This window comes from Triturus cristatus, chromosome 2_2, assembly GCF_964204655.1.
Source record: "Triturus cristatus chromosome 2_2, aTriCri1.1, whole genome shotgun sequence".
Lineage (NCBI taxonomy): Eukaryota > Metazoa > Chordata > Amphibia > Caudata > Salamandridae > Triturus > Triturus cristatus.
Genome location: NC_140582.1, coordinates 715,581,463 through 715,602,209, shown reverse-complemented (window position 1 = coordinate 715,602,209; position 20,747 = coordinate 715,581,463). Strand labels below are relative to the sequence as shown.

The 20,747-nt window shown below is 43.7% G+C and overlaps 1 protein-coding gene across 4 annotated transcripts in view; it reads left to right on the top strand.

Moving 5' to 3' along the window:
• Positions 1 to 20,747, top strand: part of UFSP2 (UFM1 specific peptidase 2) — a 184,292-nt gene that overhangs the window by 76,003 nt on the left and 87,542 nt on the right. For 2 of the 4 annotated variants that reach the window (XM_085641937.1, XM_085641938.1), the window contains one exon: positions 17,288 to 17,452. The exons of the other annotated variants lie outside the window; for them this stretch is intronic. In XM_085641937.1, coding sequence (XP_085498063.1) covers positions 17,288 to 17,452 — 165 coding nt within the window. The remainder of the gene's footprint in view (positions 1 to 17,287; positions 17,453 to 20,747) is intronic. 4 annotated transcript variants of the gene reach the window in all.

Sequence of the window (20,747 nt, the reverse complement as noted above, 5' to 3'; positions counted from 1 at the left end):
GTGGGTGGCACAATAAGTGCTGCAGTCCCTATAGCAGCATTTAATGGATAGGCCCACGAACATGTAGTACTACTTTACTAGGGACTTATAAGTAAATAAATTAAATGTGCAAATTGGGTGTAAGTGTGAGGAGGAGATACACCGGACCTGCATTACGGAAGGTGCCGGCTCGCTGCATAGACCGGATGAAGTGCGCGGTCTAGCATCGGCAGAGAGGAACCCGGAAGGCCACCTGACGTCATCAACAGATGACGGAAGAAAAGACACTGCAACGGAGTCGGAGGCGTCGAGAGCTGACCCAGAGAAGGCGAGCGAAGAATCGAGAGAGAGAGCAGACGGTCCAGAGGACGCAGAGGAGAACGCTGGAGAGAGAGAGAAGATCGAGGAGAGAGCCGCATATATCGTGACCCAGCCCGGCGGTTCAACAAGGAGAGAAGGCGCACCGGGTCCCTTTACCACGGTCCTGGACTCGGACCATTGTTCAAGGCGAGTACCGTTAGGGGGGTCCTTCTGGTGGGGGTGGTGGGGAGGTACGGGGAATTAAACCACGTGTGTTTTATCACTATTTTTTTTTGTGTGAGTTTACACCATGTCAGTTTTCCCCTCACATCCTTCCCTCACTACCTGTTTTTCTTTACTTACTTTTGGTGACGATAGCACACAGAAAAGAAAGAAAAGGGCCGTAGCGTAAACGGTAACCTCCTGGTTTGTTTATCTCTTTTCCTTTATGCTGACTGACAAATCCGGACCAGTGGAAGAGGCCAAGTGCAACCAGAAGTTCCATTGCCTAAGAGCCCGAATAGGAGGACCTGGAGAGACTGTGGACATTTTTCTTTTGTTTTATACCTTTGGTTGTCGTGGTGTCAAGCACCTGTCTAAAAATTCCATCATTAAAGAAATAAGACAAAGTGGCAATAAACATCTTCTTCGAACCTTCCAGGCGTGCTTCGTGATCCCTCTGTCCCACAACCCAACAGTAAGATAGAATTTTACCATGTTTAAAGGAGTGAGGACAAGCACTTTAGCATTGGTTGCAGTGGTTAAGTGCAGCAAGTCCTAAAAGCCAAGAAAAATTAGTTCAGTAAACAGGAGGGATGAAGGCAAAATGTTTGGGGGTGACCCTTCAGCGAGGGTCAAGTTCAACATTAAGGGATCAGGGGTACGACAAAGAGGTGCTCCAAAAACAGACAAGTTTGAAGAAGTTCATGGTTATAAGGGGCCTTAGGGCTGTGGGGGAAAACAGTGCATAAACGCAACAGGAAATGCTTCATTTAGGAGTTCAGTGACTATTCTCATGGATAAGTTAGCTCTTCAGTCGAAATCTGATGACCTTCTTTATGGAAAATTGTATTTCTCGCAAGGAGCCTCTCTGACCACTTGCTTTCTTGATAAGTGTGGGGATTCATAACTCTAGAGGGGCTTTGGAGATGTAATGCCTAGCAATGTAAAGACAGATATGTTATAAAATGGTATATATATGTATTTTTTAAAATATAATTTTATTGGCAATCCATCAAACAGATACAGCTTGGAATATTCACTAGATACAACATTTTAGAAGACAGTATTTCAGACATGCCATTTTTTTATTTTTTCCCACCCCTTATTATTGTCATATACATCTTCTCCTGTATTGTAACATCCTGAGTCAAAACAACTTGTTTTATCAACAGACCCATCCTTCCCCTGCCCCAATTTGTTCCTTGCCACTCCAGATAACCTAACGGCACTGCAGGCCAATCAGTTGCCGGCATCCCTGTCCAGCCCAACAACAGAACTTAGCAGTCAGCTGCAATGCCTAAAATGCAGGCTTGGAGCACATCTATGTCAGTTAAACACTGACTAAGCAGAGAACCGATGAGTTGGTGTAACAATAGCAGAATGCTCAAGGGAAATGTATAACATCCTTATTGCCCTGCTTAAATGCTTCGACCAGGGTCTCCGATTCCTAGGCAAAGGGGTGGTTATGTAAGCCTGCCCTCTCTTCCCTGTGAGGGTGAACACCTCCAGACAAAAGAACAGAGGATTGTCGTCTGACCTCAAGATTGTACCATGGGTGGGTCAGTGTCCTTCCATCTCATCATAATTTGCTCCTTCGATAATAGTAGGGCCAAATCTAAGAATTTAACCAAAGCTCTTTTCAAATTTGGACAAGAGAAGAGGCCCAATACCATTTCCTCCAGGGAATTGTTCAATCGACGCCCTGTACTTTAGTAAAGTTAGGTCAATGATCCCAGTCCGATAGCTGGTCAGCTGTCCCCACGTTTACAGGACATGAGGCAGATCCACGTCCAGGAATCTGCACCGAAGACAAAGAGAAGATGCCCCTTGGTAAATCTTGGAGATGTGATGTGGAGTAAGGTATGCCCTGTTTAGGTTGTTAAACTGAATATACTTAAAGTGCTATTTGCAAGCTACCTTATGTGGGTATTGTGGTAAATAAAATTCCTTTACCGGGACTTAATTTGATACAGAAACATAATAAAATAGCTCAGTAAAATGAGAGGCAGAATCCGTGGTATTAGAGGTTCGGAATGGGCTTTATTCCAATGATCGATTATAATCGGTTGCTCCAAGTTCCATCACCACGGAGGTTCAGGAAGTGAAGTACATACATTATTGACAGGAAATGACTTTTATAGATCATACATTACAATGAAGCGAATGCAATAGGCGTAACAATTGATAAGGAAAATGACGATTTATCTGCGTAACCAAAAAATGGGTGTAATAAGGAGTAAAAAGGAACATAATTGGTTATGATGTCACATATAGGTGGATCTATAAGATAATACTTGGCATAGATGCGCGCGCAGCAGCATGACGTATGATTGACGTGCAACTAGGGGGTGAAGGGGACTTGACATTTAGCTCTACATGTGGAGACGAAAAGTCTGGGGGGTCAAGTCAACCTAATCCCAAATCATATCTAACATCCTATGTTTAAAGAACTATGTTATCCACGAAAGAAGGACTCTCGGACAGAATCTATTCTATACTGACTGTGCGTGCGTGTACAAGCGTCTAAGTGTCTACACTAAATGCGAGGGGGTAGAAATATTCCATGGTAACAGGGCTATGAATTACTTGCATGAGGACAGAGAAGCCGGGCCTTTTGCTTGGTAACTGGAAGAATGTTTACTTAAACTACTAGGCAGGAATGCATCGGCTGAGGGGGAAGCAGATAATTCGAAGGTGAAATACAGTTCTTGGCAGAGAATAGGCTGATGTCAGGCTTCGTGAGCCGCGCAGAGAATGAGACAAAGTTCATGGTCACAGATGCAGGCTCAGACTGGAGTTTTCAGAGGCAGAAGGCAAGAGGAGTTTGATGACAGAATCAGGGCCTACTTGCCTGGACTGTAAAATGGCATAAGTGAACCATATAAAGCCGGTGGCCTTTCATACTTAGGAATGGAATATCTGGCCTATTCATGGCGGATCTGACAGAGGACATGTTGACGGTGGACGCACATGTATTTGCGTCTTCATAACTGGAACTGGAGGAAACATACATGTACTTGTAACATGCACATAGAACCGTTGGGGTCCAAGATAGGGGACATAACTGACCAGAAAAATCCATATTTCCACATTCCCTCCTTGTCCCCTACTTGCCCGTTAAGAGATATCAATCTTCATCAATCCATTGATCTGTTCATATAACATCATTTGTTCTTCTTTCTTCTTCCGTGACGAATGAAAATCTTGATGTGGAATGCACGATGTGGCACACAGACCACAGATCGCTGGTCCACATTGTAGACATAGACAGCAACTGAATAGTATGAGAAGGCCAATACCTAGGAAGGATAGAACTCTCCATCCCCAGGCTGATATCACACTCCAAAACCAACTGGACCAAGTCCAAGTGCCTGGGTTCTGGTGTATCTGGTTTACAATCTTATGAAGGCGAGTTATGGCTTTATATACTGATGGCGAATTTTCTGGTATGAATACGCAGCAGCTTGATCCGATGACCCTACAAGCTCCGCCCCTATCAGCCAGGATGACGTCAAGGACAAGACGATTTTGAAGCACAACAATCCGCATAGCAGACTGCTCTTCTGTTAAATTGCCTAAGGCGGAAATAGTTTCATTCACTACTGCTTCAAGGGTTCTAGTTAATCTACGTATCAGCTTACTATTAGTAACAGTACCTATATAGGGAAAGATGCCTTTATTGAAATCTGTATATTTTTCCCATGCTGTTTCAGTGTAATCGACAATTGGGAGATCTCTCCGCTCTCTGTTGTGTACTAAATGAATATTTCTATAATAATCAGGAGGAGCTAGGAAAACAGGTGGCAAAAGGAATGCAATGTAGCAGGTACCATCCCAATCTAGAGGCAGACGCATATATGCAGTCTGACCACATATAAAGTAGGAGTGGCGATAAGCTCTAAATGAAGATTTGCCTTGATCACTGAATTCTACTGTAGTAGTGCATTTACTATGGCCCATATGTATGGAACCAACTTTTCTTACACATAATTCACCTTTCGCTGGGAATACTGACATGGTGGGTAAGACTAGTTCAACTTCGGATACGACATTTAGAATCATGAGATTAGGTGTAAAATTACCTAATCCATATACTTCATTTTCTAGATCAGTTCCTGTTCTTTTGGGGCGACCCTCCTGGTCAGGGTAACAGACTTTGAATAAAACTAGGTTCAGATTTCCCCATACCCACTGGTCTTGGTAAACTGCTGTGTCTGAGTCTATGGAATTGATTAAACTAAACCATGCTCCACAGGAGCCATTATGTGTAAATGGGTGTGGAAAGAAAGGCAAGACTCCTTCATAATTCTGATAGGGAGGGAGCCGACCACACACCCAACAATTGGTGGCATTACTAGTCTGATGGGAATGATGTAACATACTAATGAAAGTGTTATTGCGCAGCGCAAGTCTATAAGACAATTCATGCGGCGGTAGGTCACTAAAAGAATGTTCTGCGGTAACATTGTAAACGTTTCTGGCAATAGGGTAATATATGTGCAACAATATACTTGCAGTAATTATTAAAAGACTTAAGGAAAACAAGATTATTAATGTCACTATGCAATGGCTACGCAGTGATTTACAATACGCCTGTCGTTTCAACATTTTCCGCGACTGTCCATGATTCAGGTCTAGAGGATACATGTCAGAGACAAATTCAACCGCTTCACCTTGGAGAGGACTTAAACAATCAAATTGTCTGACGTTCTAGGCCTCAATTTTACTTTATAGAGTTCGGTTTTAGTCTTTTCAACCAAAGGAAGTTTTGAATCAGTCTGTGAGGGAGTGCAGGGCACAATGTCTATATCCGAGGATAGTCCATGAAATTTCTTGATATGACTTGAATGAATCCAGCCCTTGCGGCCCTCGATCTTCACGGCTGTCCTTGTAGTGAGCAGAACCAACTTGGGTGTCTTCCACCTGGGCTCCAGCTGAGTCTTTCGGTCGAAATTTCTCACAAATACGAGATCACCCGGAACTACGTCATGGGGTTTCACCTCAGTGTTGTCGGGAAAGGCTGCAGCTACCTGTGAACGACAAGATTGTAGTGCAGACATCAAGGAAGCCAAGTAATCTGTCAGCATATTACAGTCAACATCAGTTATTTTGCGTGGTATAGGCGTCCCCCACATATTTGGTGGTCTGCCAAAGATCACCTCATACGGGGATAGCCCTGTTCGAGAGTGTGCTACCATTCTCATGTAAAAGAGTGCAACTGGTAACGCTACTATCCAGTCGACACCTTTCTCTCTGCATATTTTGGACAATCTGATTTTCAGTATCTGATTATGTCTTTCTACGAGACCTGCTGCCTCGGGGTGTCGGACACAGTGGAATTTCCACTGATATCCTAACAGAAGTGAAACATGTTTCATTAATTCGGATGAGAACGGCTGGCCGTTATCTGAGTAGACAACACGTGGTAAACCGTATCGTGGGAAGAATTCTCGAACCAACTGTTTGGCAGTAGTCGGGGCAGTGTAATCTGAAACCGGGTATGCCTCCGTCCAGCGGGACAGAGCGCAGACAACTACGAGAACATATTTGAATCCTCGACATCGTTCCATCTGGATATAATCCATCTGGAGCACTTCAAAAGGGTGATCAGGAGGATGAAATCCACCCTGTTCTACGGGAACGCTTTTTCCTGGGTTAAACTGACAACAGATCATACAGGTACGGACCTTTTGTTTGGCTGCTGCTCGCAAATGTTTATTGAACCAAATGTGTTGAATGCTGTCTAGCATAGCTTTTTCTCCGAGATGTGCTGGACTATGGATAGTGTTAATAATGACTTGGACCATTGAATCAGGAAGGAACCACACAGATTTTTCCTTCGTCATCCATCCTTGGTCCGTTTGGATCCCTCCTAATTCAGTCCATTTCTTTATTTCATCTGGTGTAGCATGTGTCTGTATATCAATTACGTCAAGAGTAGGATCTTTAACTGTCATACAATGTGTCGGCATCGGGACTATTGTCTTTGTCATGTCGGATGTTTGTGTTTGAGCAGTCTGTTTAGCTGTTCTGTCAGCTAAATCATTGCCTTGAGAAATGATATCAGTAACTTTCGTATGAGCTTTACATTTCATAATTGATATTGCAGTCGGTAGATGTATTGCATCTAATAAGGCATGAATGAGGGGTCCGTGCTGAATGTGGGCACCGTGGGAAGTTAAATAACCTCTCTCTCGCCACAGCACGCCGAAGTCATGTACAACTCCGAATGCATAACGTGAATCAGTGTATATGTTGACTTTTTTATTTGTGGCTTGAATACAGGCTTGTGTCAGAGCGATGAGCTCTGCGGCTTGAGCTGACAAAGTATTTATACGATTAGTTTCAATGACTTCAGTATCTGTTGTGACTGCGTAAGCAGCCACTAATTCTCCTGTATTTGTTCTCATACATGAACCATCTACATACAATGTCAGGTCTGGGTCTGACAATGGGACATCGGTTAGGTCTTGTCTGGGTTTCGTCGTTATAGTAATAACTTCAATACAGTCATGGGCTAGTGGGTCTGTTCCGGTTACTGGCAAAAGTGTGGCAGGATTCAATGTATTACAGCGTCTGATTTCTATATGTGGCTGAAACAATGTAAGTTCGTACCCTGTAAGTCGCGCTATAGTCAAGTGTTGTGTTTGCGTTCTATTTACAAGAACCTCTACTGCGTGTGGTACTTGAACTGTCAATGGATGTCCTAACACTATGGCATCGCTTTGTCTGATTGCTAAAGCTGTCGCTGCTACTGATTTCAGGCATGCAGGCAAAGCCTGAGCTACGGGATCTAATGTACTAGAAAAATAAGCACATGGTTTGTGTGCTCCTGCTTGTTCCTGTGTGAGTACTGACAAAGCAGTACCTTCGCGTTCTGTAACAAAGAGTGTAAACTGTTTTCTGTAACATGGCGTTGCTAAAACAGGTGCTTGACATAAAGCTTTCTTTAGGCTTTCAAAAGCTTGTGCATGTTCCTGAGTCCAAGGGAGAACAGTCGATGTGGCTGCCTCCTGTGTTGTCAACTGAATGAGTGGTTTTGCTAGAAATGCGTATTGCGGGATCCACTGTCTACAGTATGAAGTGAGGCCTATGAAAGCCCGCACCTCCTTTTGTGTCTTGGGTATTTGCATGTTAGCTATTAACTGAATGCGGTCGGGTGTAAGCTGCCTTCCCTCCTTGGACAGCGAGTGTCCAAGATAAATAACTCGCTGGACACAGAATTGCAGCTTAGAAGGGGACACCTTATGCCCCTTTTCGGCTAGAAATTGTAAAACTGTCAGTGATGCTTTTTCACATTCCGGTTCGCTTCTCGCGGTGATCAGCAGATCATCGACATATTGAAGCAGAGCAGTGTTAACTGGCATGTGGATACTGTCTAGTTCTCGTTTCAGTGCTTGGCTATAGATGCTGGGGCTTTCTGTAAATCCTTGAGGTGCGCGTGTGAATTTAAAGCTACGTCCATTTAAACTAAATCCGAACAAATATTGGCTTTCCGGATCTATTGGGACACTGAAAAAGGCATTCTTGAGATCAATTACAGTAAAAAATGTTGCTTCGGAATCAATAGCTGTCAGTAATGACGAGATATCTGGGACCACAGGGAATTGTGGCACAATGCATTTGTTTAACTCGCGCAGATCAATAACCAATCGATAGACTGGCGGGGCCTTTGGATCTGTTCGTTTAAGAATCGGAATTATCGGTGAATTACATACATTGGAGTCTGTTTCTACAACTACTCCTTGGGTAATGAGCTCGTCAATGATTTGTAGTAAAGCCACTACAGCATCTGGTGGTAACTTGTATTGTCGCATTCGTGGTAGCACCACTCCTGCCTTTAATGTGACTCGATATGGTGTAATATTCATGCGTCCAACATCAGTAGGGCCTTGTGCCCATAGATGTGTAGGTAAAGTCTGCAGTCGGGGATCCATGTCTCTAGACACATAGTGACCTTTAAAATCACGTAAAAACAACCTCACTCCTTCTGGAGAACAACATATTATGGCTCCTAGAGCTTTCAGCGTTTTTATTCCTAACAGATTTTCGGGACATGATTTAGTAAGCAATAAATCTGTAGTTCGGGTCAAAGGTCCTATCGTAAGTGGGAGAGGCTGTGACACTTCATTAACAATAGGCTTTCCTGAAAAACCAAGGGAAATATTCTGTGAGCCTGAGAGGGGTGCCCCTGGAACTTCACTACGTTTTATGGTCGTTCGACTTGCCCCTGTATCGAGTAAAAATTTTCTGTCTTGGCCTAATAATTCACTATGTATATAAGGTCCTTCTTGGTCTACTGGGATTTCAATAAGGGGTAAGTCAACTTCCCTCTCTAGGCTTTTTCATGCGTAACGCTGGTACTCAGGATATTCATACTGTGCGGTCTGATACATTTGTCGTGTTGTTGTCTGTGTGGCAGCAACAGGCAACGGTGGTGCAGCTGGCACAAACTGTATTGGCTGTTGTGCGGCTGGCATGGACTGTGCATGCTGCGGAGCTCCTTGTTCATTCTGATCTTGTCTGAGTGGCCGTGATCTTTCTTGTGTTTTACCTATGGCGATATTATGTTTTAAAACTGGACAATCGTGTACGTAATGACCTGGCTTTTTACAATAATTACATGTCCCTTTTACAGGTCCTGCTGAATCGGAATGTGTCATACCCTTTTTATGTCCTTCAGCTGGAACTGTCTGGGAAACTAGCATTTTCATTTTCGTGTCTTTCATGCGTCTGTGTTCATGTTCTTGTTCCTCTCTAATTCTATTGTGATGGTACTGTAACATTTGTAACATTTGTGATGGAGTGTTACCTTGCCAGGTACTCTCGAATTTTAATACTCTATTCTTTACTGGGGGCAGGGCATTTTCTACTAATTTTGTTACGAACAGAGTGGGTATGATTCGCTACTTGCTTTTATGCCACTATTTATACCAAAACATTTTTCAAATCGGGCATAGTAATCACTAGTGTCTTCATCTTGCTTCTGTTTACAGGCTGAAATTGTACCCCAATCTTCCTTTTTCGTAGTTAATAAACGTGGCAGTACCTGTACTAATAAACCTGGTAGTGCTTTAGTTTTATCCCCAAGTCCTGCTCCTGCAGTTCGGGCCTTTTCTTCCGCTTCTAACACTGACCATTCTATCTTTTGGTCTCCTACCTCCCACTCTTTTTCCTTGAGTTTCTCATAAATACCAGCAGGCATCAATACCTTTAATATTGTCATAATGTCGGGATAGGTATACTCTCCCATGAGTAACATGTCTTTAATTTCTCGGTGAAAACCCGCTGGATCTTTGTCATGACTGGGTACCACTTTCTTCATTTGTAACAATTCTATTTTTGATATGGGCGTATATACAAATACGCGCTTAAACTCGTTGTCCTCGCCTTTTATTGGGTGCACTTCTCGTAAGGGATTCTGTCTATCCATGTGATACGTGGTTCTTTCCTTGACGGGCAATGAGACATGCTCTGCGCATACAAAAAGAATATACTGCTTTCTTGATTCTAGAATTTCTTTAATTAATTTAGTACCTGAACCTCTCCATCTATTCATAAGTAATTCAGTCAATATGTCAGGTAAGGGACCAGGATCTGAATGTTGACTCCGATATAGTATAATGAGTTGTTGAATCATATAAATCCCAGCTAACCTCTGTTCATCTGGGGTGAGATTCAAAAACGTGCGTGCTACTGTATCATCACTATATTTTCCGGGACTGTCCACCCAATGGACAGCTGCCCTGGCTAAATCTTGTTCATCCATAGAATCGAGAAAATGATAACCCCTTCGTTCTCGGAGTAGTTTGTCGGCGGTTTGGAACGAATGCTCGTTAGACCTTATATTAATTATAGGTATTTGGAAATTCCTGTTATTATCTGCACATATCGGACGTATCGAGTCAGTAAGACATCTATTACTATTACAAGATCTTCCTCTACCTACATAGGCTATGGTGTCCGACTGTCTCGCGGGCAGTCCTGACCCTTCTTCCTCGCTTTGTTCGAACTCGTCTACCTCTAATCTTTCTTCGTGTAGGCGTTCTATTTCTTTACGGATCTTTCGGCACATGGCTATTATACAATTTTTCTTATCATGTCTACCTTCTGATATATTCTGGCTCCATCTGGTAAGAATTTGCATTGCTTCCGGGTCTACCCCCGGTCGGTCTTGATTTCTGATCACACAATTTATGAGGAAACGTAACAGTTCCCCCTGTATCTCTACTTTCTGGTATTCCATAGCTCTGTTAATACATTCTGGATCTCGCCCTGTTTGGACAAAATGGTATATTTTATCTAGATGCGCAGTCATTCCTGGTAACTTCCCTAAATACACTGCGGCTCGTCTGATACGCAAGGATGCCAGGGTCATTTCGTCCTCTTTGCCGGGCACAGGGTCATATCTGCAATCTATAAGAAGTTCCTTCAGCGTACGGGCACTTATGAGTTTGGGTGTACGTGAATGAGCTGACTCTTGAAAAGTAAGTTTATTTATTCTGGGTGGCGTAGAAAAAATATTGGTAGCACCTCCCGTAGCCCTATCTGGGGTGTCGGGTGTGAAAGGATTCGTTGAACGTGACACAGCAACTATAGGTGTGGACACAGCTATAGAAGCAGCTGTAGGAACGGATGTAGAGACAGATGTGCTTGCCGGAACTTGTTGCTGTAGAGATACGGGTACCGGATCTTGGCGTTGAACCTCCCTGATAGGTGGTCTATGTGGGGCGGAATTAGCATACTCGGGAGCTGCGTCATCTAAATATGAGGAAAGAAAAACATCTTCTGCGGTTCTAGGATGTCCCTTAGGATGTACCTTTATTGGGAATAATGGGGGTGGCAAGTCTTTCGGTATCTCTGGAGTAGCCTTAGGTAATCCTTCGGCCAGAAGGGGATACATACCATTCATAAGGGCATTCCTTTGTCTATCTACTTGTTCTGATTTCACTCGGATACCCTCCTCAATTAATAGATTTTCTCGGACTTTATTAGAATTCTCTTTACTCTTCTCTTCCTGTCTACGTGCTTTTTCTGTTCGTCTATGTGATTCCTTACGCCATAATTCAATGGCATCTTTCTGTGACTGTCTGACTTTCCTTTTCCATAACTCTTCTTCTACTTTCATGATGCACTCTGCATCCCAGGTTCCCGCTGTGGGCCACCCCTGACTTTCTGGTAATTCCTTGGTGTAGTCTACCCATAAATCAAGAAATAATATAGCATCTAAGCCATGTTTGTGATACATGAAGTGCCCTGGAGTATCCCTAGGAGGAATAGGAACGGCTTCTTCGAGTACCCCTTTTCTTGTAGTGATCTGTCTTAGTTTCGAAAAGAACGGCATATTGGCAACTGATCCGATACTTAATCTTGAACACACTTAATACAAAAGCACAATAATGAACAACCATTCATACCACAATATGCAGGACGTTTTTAAACACATTAAACATTAAACATTAAACATTTTTAACCTTTAAAATAACCTACAATGATGATCGTCTGCATAACTAATCACCAAGCATAATTCTTTGACAATAACTAGATACTTCGGAATACTTGATATACTGCTAAACAGTACAGATACACTGCTAAAACAGTGCAGACCGGATTTGTGTACCCAAACCCGTCTTGACCGGCACAACCTATGTGCACGTCAGAAATGCCTCCCCAGTAATGGTACTCACCGGGTAGCTTCGGAAACGGAAGGCCTCGGAAACTGGACTTGGACCGGACTGGACTCGACTTGGGACTTCGGAAACTGGTGGGCCTCTGTATACCTCGGATCTTGCTCTCTCAGCTAGGCTCTGGTCGGGATACTTCGCACTTCTCACCGCCTCGTCTGGGTGTTGATCGCGGCCTCAGTCGCCCCCGCTTGACCGGAGGGAAATACAGGAAATCCTGCTGGTACGCGTTATTGTCCGTCCAGCTGTGGCAGGAGACCGGGCCTGCAACTCACCGCCGGCGCGTGAGATGAGAAAGTGTCCCTGTTCGGGCGCCATTCATGTGGTAAATAAAATTCCTTTACCGGGACTTAATTTGATACAGAAACATAATAAAATAGCTCAGTAAAATGAGAGGCAGAATCCGTGGTATTAGAGGTTCGGAATGGGCTTTATTCCAATGATCGATTATAATCGGTTGCTCCAAGTTCCATCACCACGGAGGTTCAGGAAGTGAAGTACATACATTATTGACAGGAAATTACTTTTATAGATCATACATTACAATGAAGCGAATGCAATAGGCGTAACAATTGATAAGGAAAATGACGATTTATCTGCGTAACCAAAAAATGGGTGTAATAAGGAGTAAAAAGGAACATAATTGGTTATGATGTCACATATAGGTGGATCTATAAGATAATACTTGGCATAGATGCGCGCGCAGCAGCATGACGTATGATTGACGTGCAACTAGGGGGTGAAGGGGACTTGACATTTAGCTCTACATGTGGAGACGAAAAGTCTGGGGGGTCAAGTCAACCTAATCCCAAATCATATCTAACATCCTATGTTTAAAGAACTATGTTATCCACGAAAGAAGGACTCTCGGACAGAATCTATTCTATACTGACTGTGCGTGCGTGTACAAGCGTCTAAGTGTCTACACTAAATGCGAGGGGGTAGAAATATTCCATGGTAACAGGGCTATGAATTACTTGCATGAGGACAGAGAAGCCGGGCCTTTTGCTTGGTAACTGGAAGAATGTTTACTTAAACTACTAGGCAGGAATGCATCGGCTGAGGGGGAAGCAGATAATTCGAAGGTGAAATACAGTTCTTGGCAGAGAATAGGCTGATGTCAGGCTTCGTGAGCCGCGCAGAGAATGAGACAAAGTTCATGGTCACAGATGCAGGCTCAGACTGGAGTTTTCAGAGGCAGAAGGCAAGAGGAGTTTGATGACAGAATCAGGGCCTACTTGCCTGGACTGTAAAATGGCATAAGTGAACCATATAAAGCCGGTGGCCTTTCATACTTAGGAATGGAATATCTGGCCTATTCATGGCGGATCTGACAGAGGACATGTTGACGGTGGACGCACATGTATTTGCGTCTTCATAACTGGAACTGGAGGAAACATACATGTACTTGTAACATGCACATAGAACCGTTGGGGTCCAAGATAGGGGACATAACTGACCAGAAAAATCCATATTTCCACAGTATGACAGAATACGATGCCACTCCAAATCATGCAATGGGCGACCTATATCTCTTTCCTATTTCCCTCGAAGGGAATTTCTGGCCTGATCCCAGTGCTGGAGATGTACTTGATAAAGCCATTGGACAAGATGTGCACTGTTCCCTAGAGTGTAAAGTTTTAGGATTACTGTATTCAAAGTGGGTTCTAATTCTCGAACCAGGAACATAGCCCTCAGTGATTGCTTAATGTGGGCATATGTAAGGAAGTGGCCGGGAGGAATCATAAATTCTGTCCTGTATGTATTGAACGTCAACAGTTCCCCTACTAAAAATAGATCTGAAATATTAACGATTACCTGTTCAGCCCAAAACTCCAGGTGGGTTGGGGGAATGGTAGCTTTGAGGGCTGCCAATCCCATTAGGGGGATCCCAGGAGCATGGAGGGAGTCTTTGTTTGTGAAGTGCTCACGAGCATCAGAGGCAGTGTAGCACAGTGGATAACAGTGGGGGAGCCCTAGCTGGGGGAAATTTCAAGGAGAAAATTATGGAGTTCACCTCACCCTGGTTTTGGTCCAACTTGGGCAGGACCTTCTCAGAAAGGCCTGCCTCACAGCTAGCTGACCACTGAAGCTGTGCTGCTAGATAGTATTGTTCAAAATCTGGGAGTCCCAAGCCGCTAGCCTCAGTTGGGTGAGTCAACGCCACTTGTCTGCAGTCTGTGTGCCAAATAAACTCACCTGGTGCTGTATCCTGATCTAAAAAAAAGAATGGGGAAGTGATAAAGGAAGATGAAAAAATAAAATAAAGGAGGCACAGGAGCACCATCATCTTAAACAATGCTATCCGACCCATGACCTACAAGGGCAGAGTCGCCCAAAGGGTGAACTGTGTTTTTAGCAACCGAAGTGCTCTGCCCAGGTTACCATATATACACGTATGTGTATATAACATATGTATTTATATATGTATATTTATATCAGACAGAGTTGTCTGACTTCTAACACTCCTTAGTTGAATCTGCATACATTATTGTAGTGTGGAATGAGAGACACTGTCCATTTTTCTTTTCTCCTTTACATATAAAGCATCTTGGAATGTAGGAGATTTATTCGGTTCTTCTCCCCTGCCCCCTGAAAAGTGGGGCTCACAGCATTCGGACACACTACCACAAAAACAGGAATTTGAGTCAATTTTTTTCTACTGAGAAGTAAACATCCTACTGTACCAAGTTCACCACCCAGATGGACCCTCTATTAGAATTACCATTCATTTGCCAGTAGATGTGTTTTCTGGAAAAGCACCATATTAGGGTCATGCCTGTTAAAACTTGAGAGCGGCACCACTCTTAATCCTTTCTCTGTTCTTTGCCAATCCAAATGAGGTCCTTTCAGGGCATTAGGATAACTGACAATTCATCACCCTTAGTCATCGTTCTGGTACCAATTTTTGAACATCACAAGCACTCCGCATTTCCTGCTGAGAAACACTAAAACATCAGAGAAACAAAATCATAATACAATACAACTCATCCCAAAACCCCTAAACCCTCACCTCAGTACATTGAGTCTTTTAACTATCTGCCTTCCCACCGTATTAAGTGTCTGTCACCCAATAATTCTCCCATTAATGTAAAGATTCAAATATTAGGCATAGTGAGAACCTAGCAATCCTTGGCTGAATCCATCCTAACTCTATGAGGATTTCAGAAAGCATACATACGATGAAAAAGATCTGGCAGATGTATTGAACAAGAATTTTGAGACTGCAGAGTCATTGTATTTGAATTTGTAACATAAACAGCACCCCTTACAAGTAAAGGTTCTAGTAATCGAAACACGGAGTCGTGAGGTAGTGCGAGAGCTCGTTCCGGGAAGCTGGCAGTACACAGACACTTCATAGTCTGATCAATGCAGATTCACTTTCTCCATTCCAAGAGTTTGGACCTCCGTTTCCTTGGGTTATCTGACTCTTATGGCCTAATTTCACAATCCAGCTGCAGCTTCTCCACCCCAACCTAAGAAACACCTCCAGTCTTCTCAACCATCAACCCCATTCTCCTTCCCGCCCCACTGCTCCACTTGCCACATACATGCTGCCTCCGGTTCTCTGAAGTGCCATACTTTGTCACCCACAGCGAGCAGGGAACAGAAGCATATAGTTCATGCCAACGTTTTTGCATCTGTATTTTTGTCTGTATCAAAGTTCTCTCTGACTTTCTTAACAGGCTAAGTATAATCTAGAATATTAATATCTTGGCGTTCTTAAAGCAAACTGGACCCACGCCTCTCACTGCCTGAATAATGTTGTCTCTGTCACTGTAGCTGAGAAGCATTGCTGTTATGGTCCTCAGGGAGGCAGGTGATGACAGTGGATGGGAGAAGTGTTTGAAGTGATCCCTCAGTTTTACGATAAATAGATTTATGCTCCACCCCTCAGTATTTCAAGTACTCCTAAGAAGTGTATATTGTACCTCCTGGAGCGCTCCTTCACACATTCAGCCCTCAGGTGCAGCATCTCTGATACCCTAGTGCATCCGCCCAGTCAAGTTTTGAGCGGCTTCCTTTTGAGAAGATGCCAGGCAACAACTTCACTCTTTTGCTGAGACTGCCACAGCAGGATAGAGAAGATCTCCATAGCTCCCCACAGGGGGAAATTACTTTTTAATAGGGTCTTTAGCATCAAGTCCACGATGGCACACCTAGCGGTTCAGCTGCTGGTGCGCATGCCCAGTGCGGATTGCGATGGTGAACTGATGCAGTCTCCAAGCCTCGCTTAGAGCATGGCACTGGGTGGGATCAAAAGAATGGAGCCAGATGCAGCACAACACATCTCCAACAGTATGTATTTTTGTGCATTCTAAAAGACATTGCACAAGAGAAAAAAAAATGTAATAGATTTTTTGGGCATAAAGACAACTTGAATTGAACTATGTCTTCTAGTAATCAACAAAAGAAAGAGGAGTATGACAGTACTTGAAAAAATCTAAAGAATTCCTAAATATGTGTTTTTTATCTTGGGAAAGGAAATGTGTGGCATTATCAATAACTAAATCTCATGATCTCAGTTTGGGCACTAACAATGTTGCATTAGTTTAGACAGTATATTATAATGGTTAAATTGCTATACAGAAAATCACACTTACCAGGATGTCACAAAAGCACTTAGATGATGCTTCACAAAATGGTATTCCTTGTTGACTAACACTAGCCAACCCTTGAAAGTAGGATCTGTAAATTTTGGGCACTGTTGATATCCATTTTAATTGCATTAATGCATATACTGTTTCTGGCCTTGTTCAATGGTATCTCTTGCTATTTGGCCAACTGTCACTTTGTCTTCTGGATGTAGTTTTTTGCTGCAATCCTGCTTTTGTAGGAGAGTATTTTTGTGAGTGTTGTGTGCCTGTCCAAAAATGTATATTCACGGATGGGTGTGGCCCTGACACATAGTTTGTAACTGTTCGAGGTCATACCCAGAGCTGATTGGAGCCATAAAGTACATTGGGTACATAAATATGACTAATGTTTTCTTTTTCCTTTTCAGTGTAGATTCTGGTTTCAAATATTAATAATAACATTAACAGCTGTAGACCATTTTAATGTGGTTCATCATGTATTATTTTTTTTTAAATCTTGAACAGATGTTTGTTGTCCAAGGAAACTACACATATCATCATTACATGCAAGATCGTATTGATGACAATGGCTGGGGGTGTGCCTACAGGTCTCTGCAGACAATCTGTTCATGGTTCAAGCATCAGGGGTACACAGAACGAGCAATACCAACACACAAAGAGATTCAGCAGGTACATGTATAGATGCATGTTTGTGGTGCAGTGGATTTTTTAAAGAAAGTATTTTGCAATGTCAGAGCAGTAATGAACCTATCATTAGGCCTCCTGTTCAGTGATGTCATACCCAAAATCCTAGCTTTGAGACTTAACAAAAGACTTGAAATGAAAACACCATGTCCAAGGCATTCATGGCTGTAGAGCCCGGATGTATACAACTTGTTTTTCCTGAGAAGAAGTCTTTTCAAGTCACAGGACCTTGTGACTCCTGCTATTGCTGGTAATGCGCATGGGTATATCGACTTCATTGTTAGATTGTTTTGTCTCCGCCATTGGGCTCAGAAGTGTTTCTTTCATGCTCCGGTTGAGCGTCATGTTATGTTCATACCGGGCCTCTTAGGATCTCTCCACTGTTTTTCGAAGAAACAGTGTATTTCTCCGTCTATTCCCATTGTCTTTGCGCCTTAGCGCCTGTCCGCAGTCCACTTTTTTGAAGTTCCTTCTTGGGGCTGGGCCCCTCCGGGCCTCCTTCCACTGCCTCAGCTTCGAAGAAGGAACAAGTAATGGACAGAACTCCATTCCGCTTCTGCCTGAAGTGTCTAGTGATGTACCCAAGGACAGACTTCCATCCGTGTTTGCAAACTTTGTTTGTCCCCAGACCATCAAAAATGTTCGTGCTCGGCATGTCTTGTTTTCCTGGGTAAGAAGTCCCTTCGATATCATTGTGAGCGATGTCTTGCACCAGCAGCTATAGCACACTGCCATTCGAAAGACGCACCGAGCCTGTTCAGGGAACAGATGTCCAACACCAAGTGACTACCAAGGGTACCGGGAGCAGTTCAGATCTGGAACTCAAATCAGACTCAGATGTTGATGAGTCTCCATCTGCTCAGCACCCTTTCAACAAATTGACCACAGTGAGTACCAATCCCCCTACTCCTATCCCTCTACAACACTCAGTACCCGAGTTTTGCTCTCAAGGGGGTTGAGCTTCGGGTTCACACAGGCCAAGTACGAGGCCTCTGGTCCGCTACCAGCTCACGGCTGGCACCAAGATACAGAGTCAAAGCCAAAGGAAACATCCTTGGTGTCGAAGCAGGGCTGTAAGTCACACCCGTCAAGTCTGGCACTCGTCTCCAAGCCACCCAAGGTTTAGAAGAATGGTTCCAAACCCCACCCAATGACTTCGACCTCAGCAAGCTCCTTGGCACAGACTTCGGTGGCCACGCTCCTCTCCAAGCAACAACTGTTGACTTAGGCTAGCTCATCGAAGGTGATCTCTGCATCGCATCACAGCTCTACGTCGCCCACTGCAAAAGGCTCTTCAGTACAGCCTTCGGCATGGAAACTATTGAAGCCAAGCATACCCTCCTCAGCACTGAAATAAATGGCACCCAGTGCAGCCTCTTCTCTCATCTCTGATGACCAAGAGCTGCCTAGCCTTTAGTGGCTTCAACAGGAGCTCAACTCCAGGCAACACCGAGCTCACTCTCAGCCTGGGAATGGACATTTTCTGTCTAAGACTGTTCCACTACGGAGAAGGCCATCAAGTCTAAGACTGTTCCAGTAAGGTGAAGACCATCAATCCACCCAAGGACCTGTGCCCAAGACACCTCAGCGCCATGTCCAGAGCTTGCCTCTGCCACCTTATTCCTCACCCTCTTCTCTCTGGGCACTGTCACCCCATACACGCCCCCCCATCCATGCTCACAGGGCCACATCCACAATGTCCCCTCAGTGTTCCCCTTCCTTTAGACTGTGGAGGGGATAGTTTTAGGTCTTCTTACCACTACCATGACCCATCCGGCGCGAATCAACCCTGCAGTTTTACATGGGAGGATTATATGGTGGACCCACCAGCTTATACCGCTTCGGATCTACATCCAGCTCAGCCCTCTTCACCCAATAATACCCCTGCAAACCACGAGTTGCTGCAGAGGACTGCCGCTTACCATAAGGTCATTATGCAGAAGGAGAACAAAACCCACTGTCTACACTAAATTGATTTCACTATGCCCAATCACGGGTCAGATTTATAGAAAAGAGCCGGGGGCCAAGACAAGCTCGGGTAGAAAGAGAGGACAAGAAGGATATAACAAAACGCAATTTATTTCAATTTCAAATTATTTCAATGATGATAATCAAAATGATTATCTTTGCACAAAGGATAAACAATATAACATACAATCCATTTAAGCTCTTGTTTTCTCGTGTCCATCAGAAGACTCCATCTGCCCTTATGAACTGGGAGCGCACGAGCCTGTTTTGAATTGTTATCTTACTAAACTCATCTAGTGCTGATGTTATTTTTAAACATTATTGGAAATTAATATGTATAACTTTTGTACATTTGTTTGTTTTGTCCATTACATGAGTATGATGTATGAATGAGTGTTTGTATGTCTGTTTTATGTGTGGGACTTCCGTTTTTGTGTTAAATAAATTGTATGTTATATTGTTTATCCTTTGTGCATAGATCATCATTTTGATTATTATCATTGAAATAAATTGCGTTGTGTTATATCCTTCTTGTCCTCTCTTTCTACCCGAGCTTGTCTTGGCCCCCGGCTCTTTTCTATAAATCTGACCCATGATTGGGCATAGTGAAATCAATTTAGTGTAGACAGTGGGTTTTGTTCTTCTCCCTTGACTTTTGTTGTTCCCTATTTCCTCTGTCTACCCATCCTGCCTTTAGGGACCCCCCTTCTATTGAATAACATTATGCAGAAGGAGCCAGAGGGTGCTGACTTTCTCACAGAGACCTTATCCTCCACGCAGAGGTCTATGCAATACCTTCTGATGCTCTAAGTTATGCTTACACCAGCCACTGATATCTTTAAGGAGCCAGCCAAGGCTTGTGTTATTACATGCAGAGTGGACAAAAAGTTAAAAGCTGCCCCCTCTGCCCTTTCATACATCAGAGGCCAATTGCCACCAGACTCCCTAGTAGTTCACACTACACAAACCCATGCAGGTTCACAGGGCACGGGGATGCTCCTCCACCAGACTGGGGGCGGCAGGAAAAAGACACAGCAGGTAAAAGAGTGACAACCCAATCTGCTGCGCACTGGCGTATCGCTTATTCAATTGGACTGCTCTCCCTTTGCCTCTGTGGCCAGTGGGACGAGGTTGAGGAGCTGTTAGAACCCCTCCTCGACCAGTACAAGCAGAGAGGCCAGGCACTAGTCACTGAAGGGAAGACCATCTCCAACTTTACCATTAAATGTTCCCTAGACGGAGCAGACATGGATGCTCACGGAGTCTATACCGGCATCCTTCTCTGCGAGTTTCTGGTTTAATACCAGAAGTT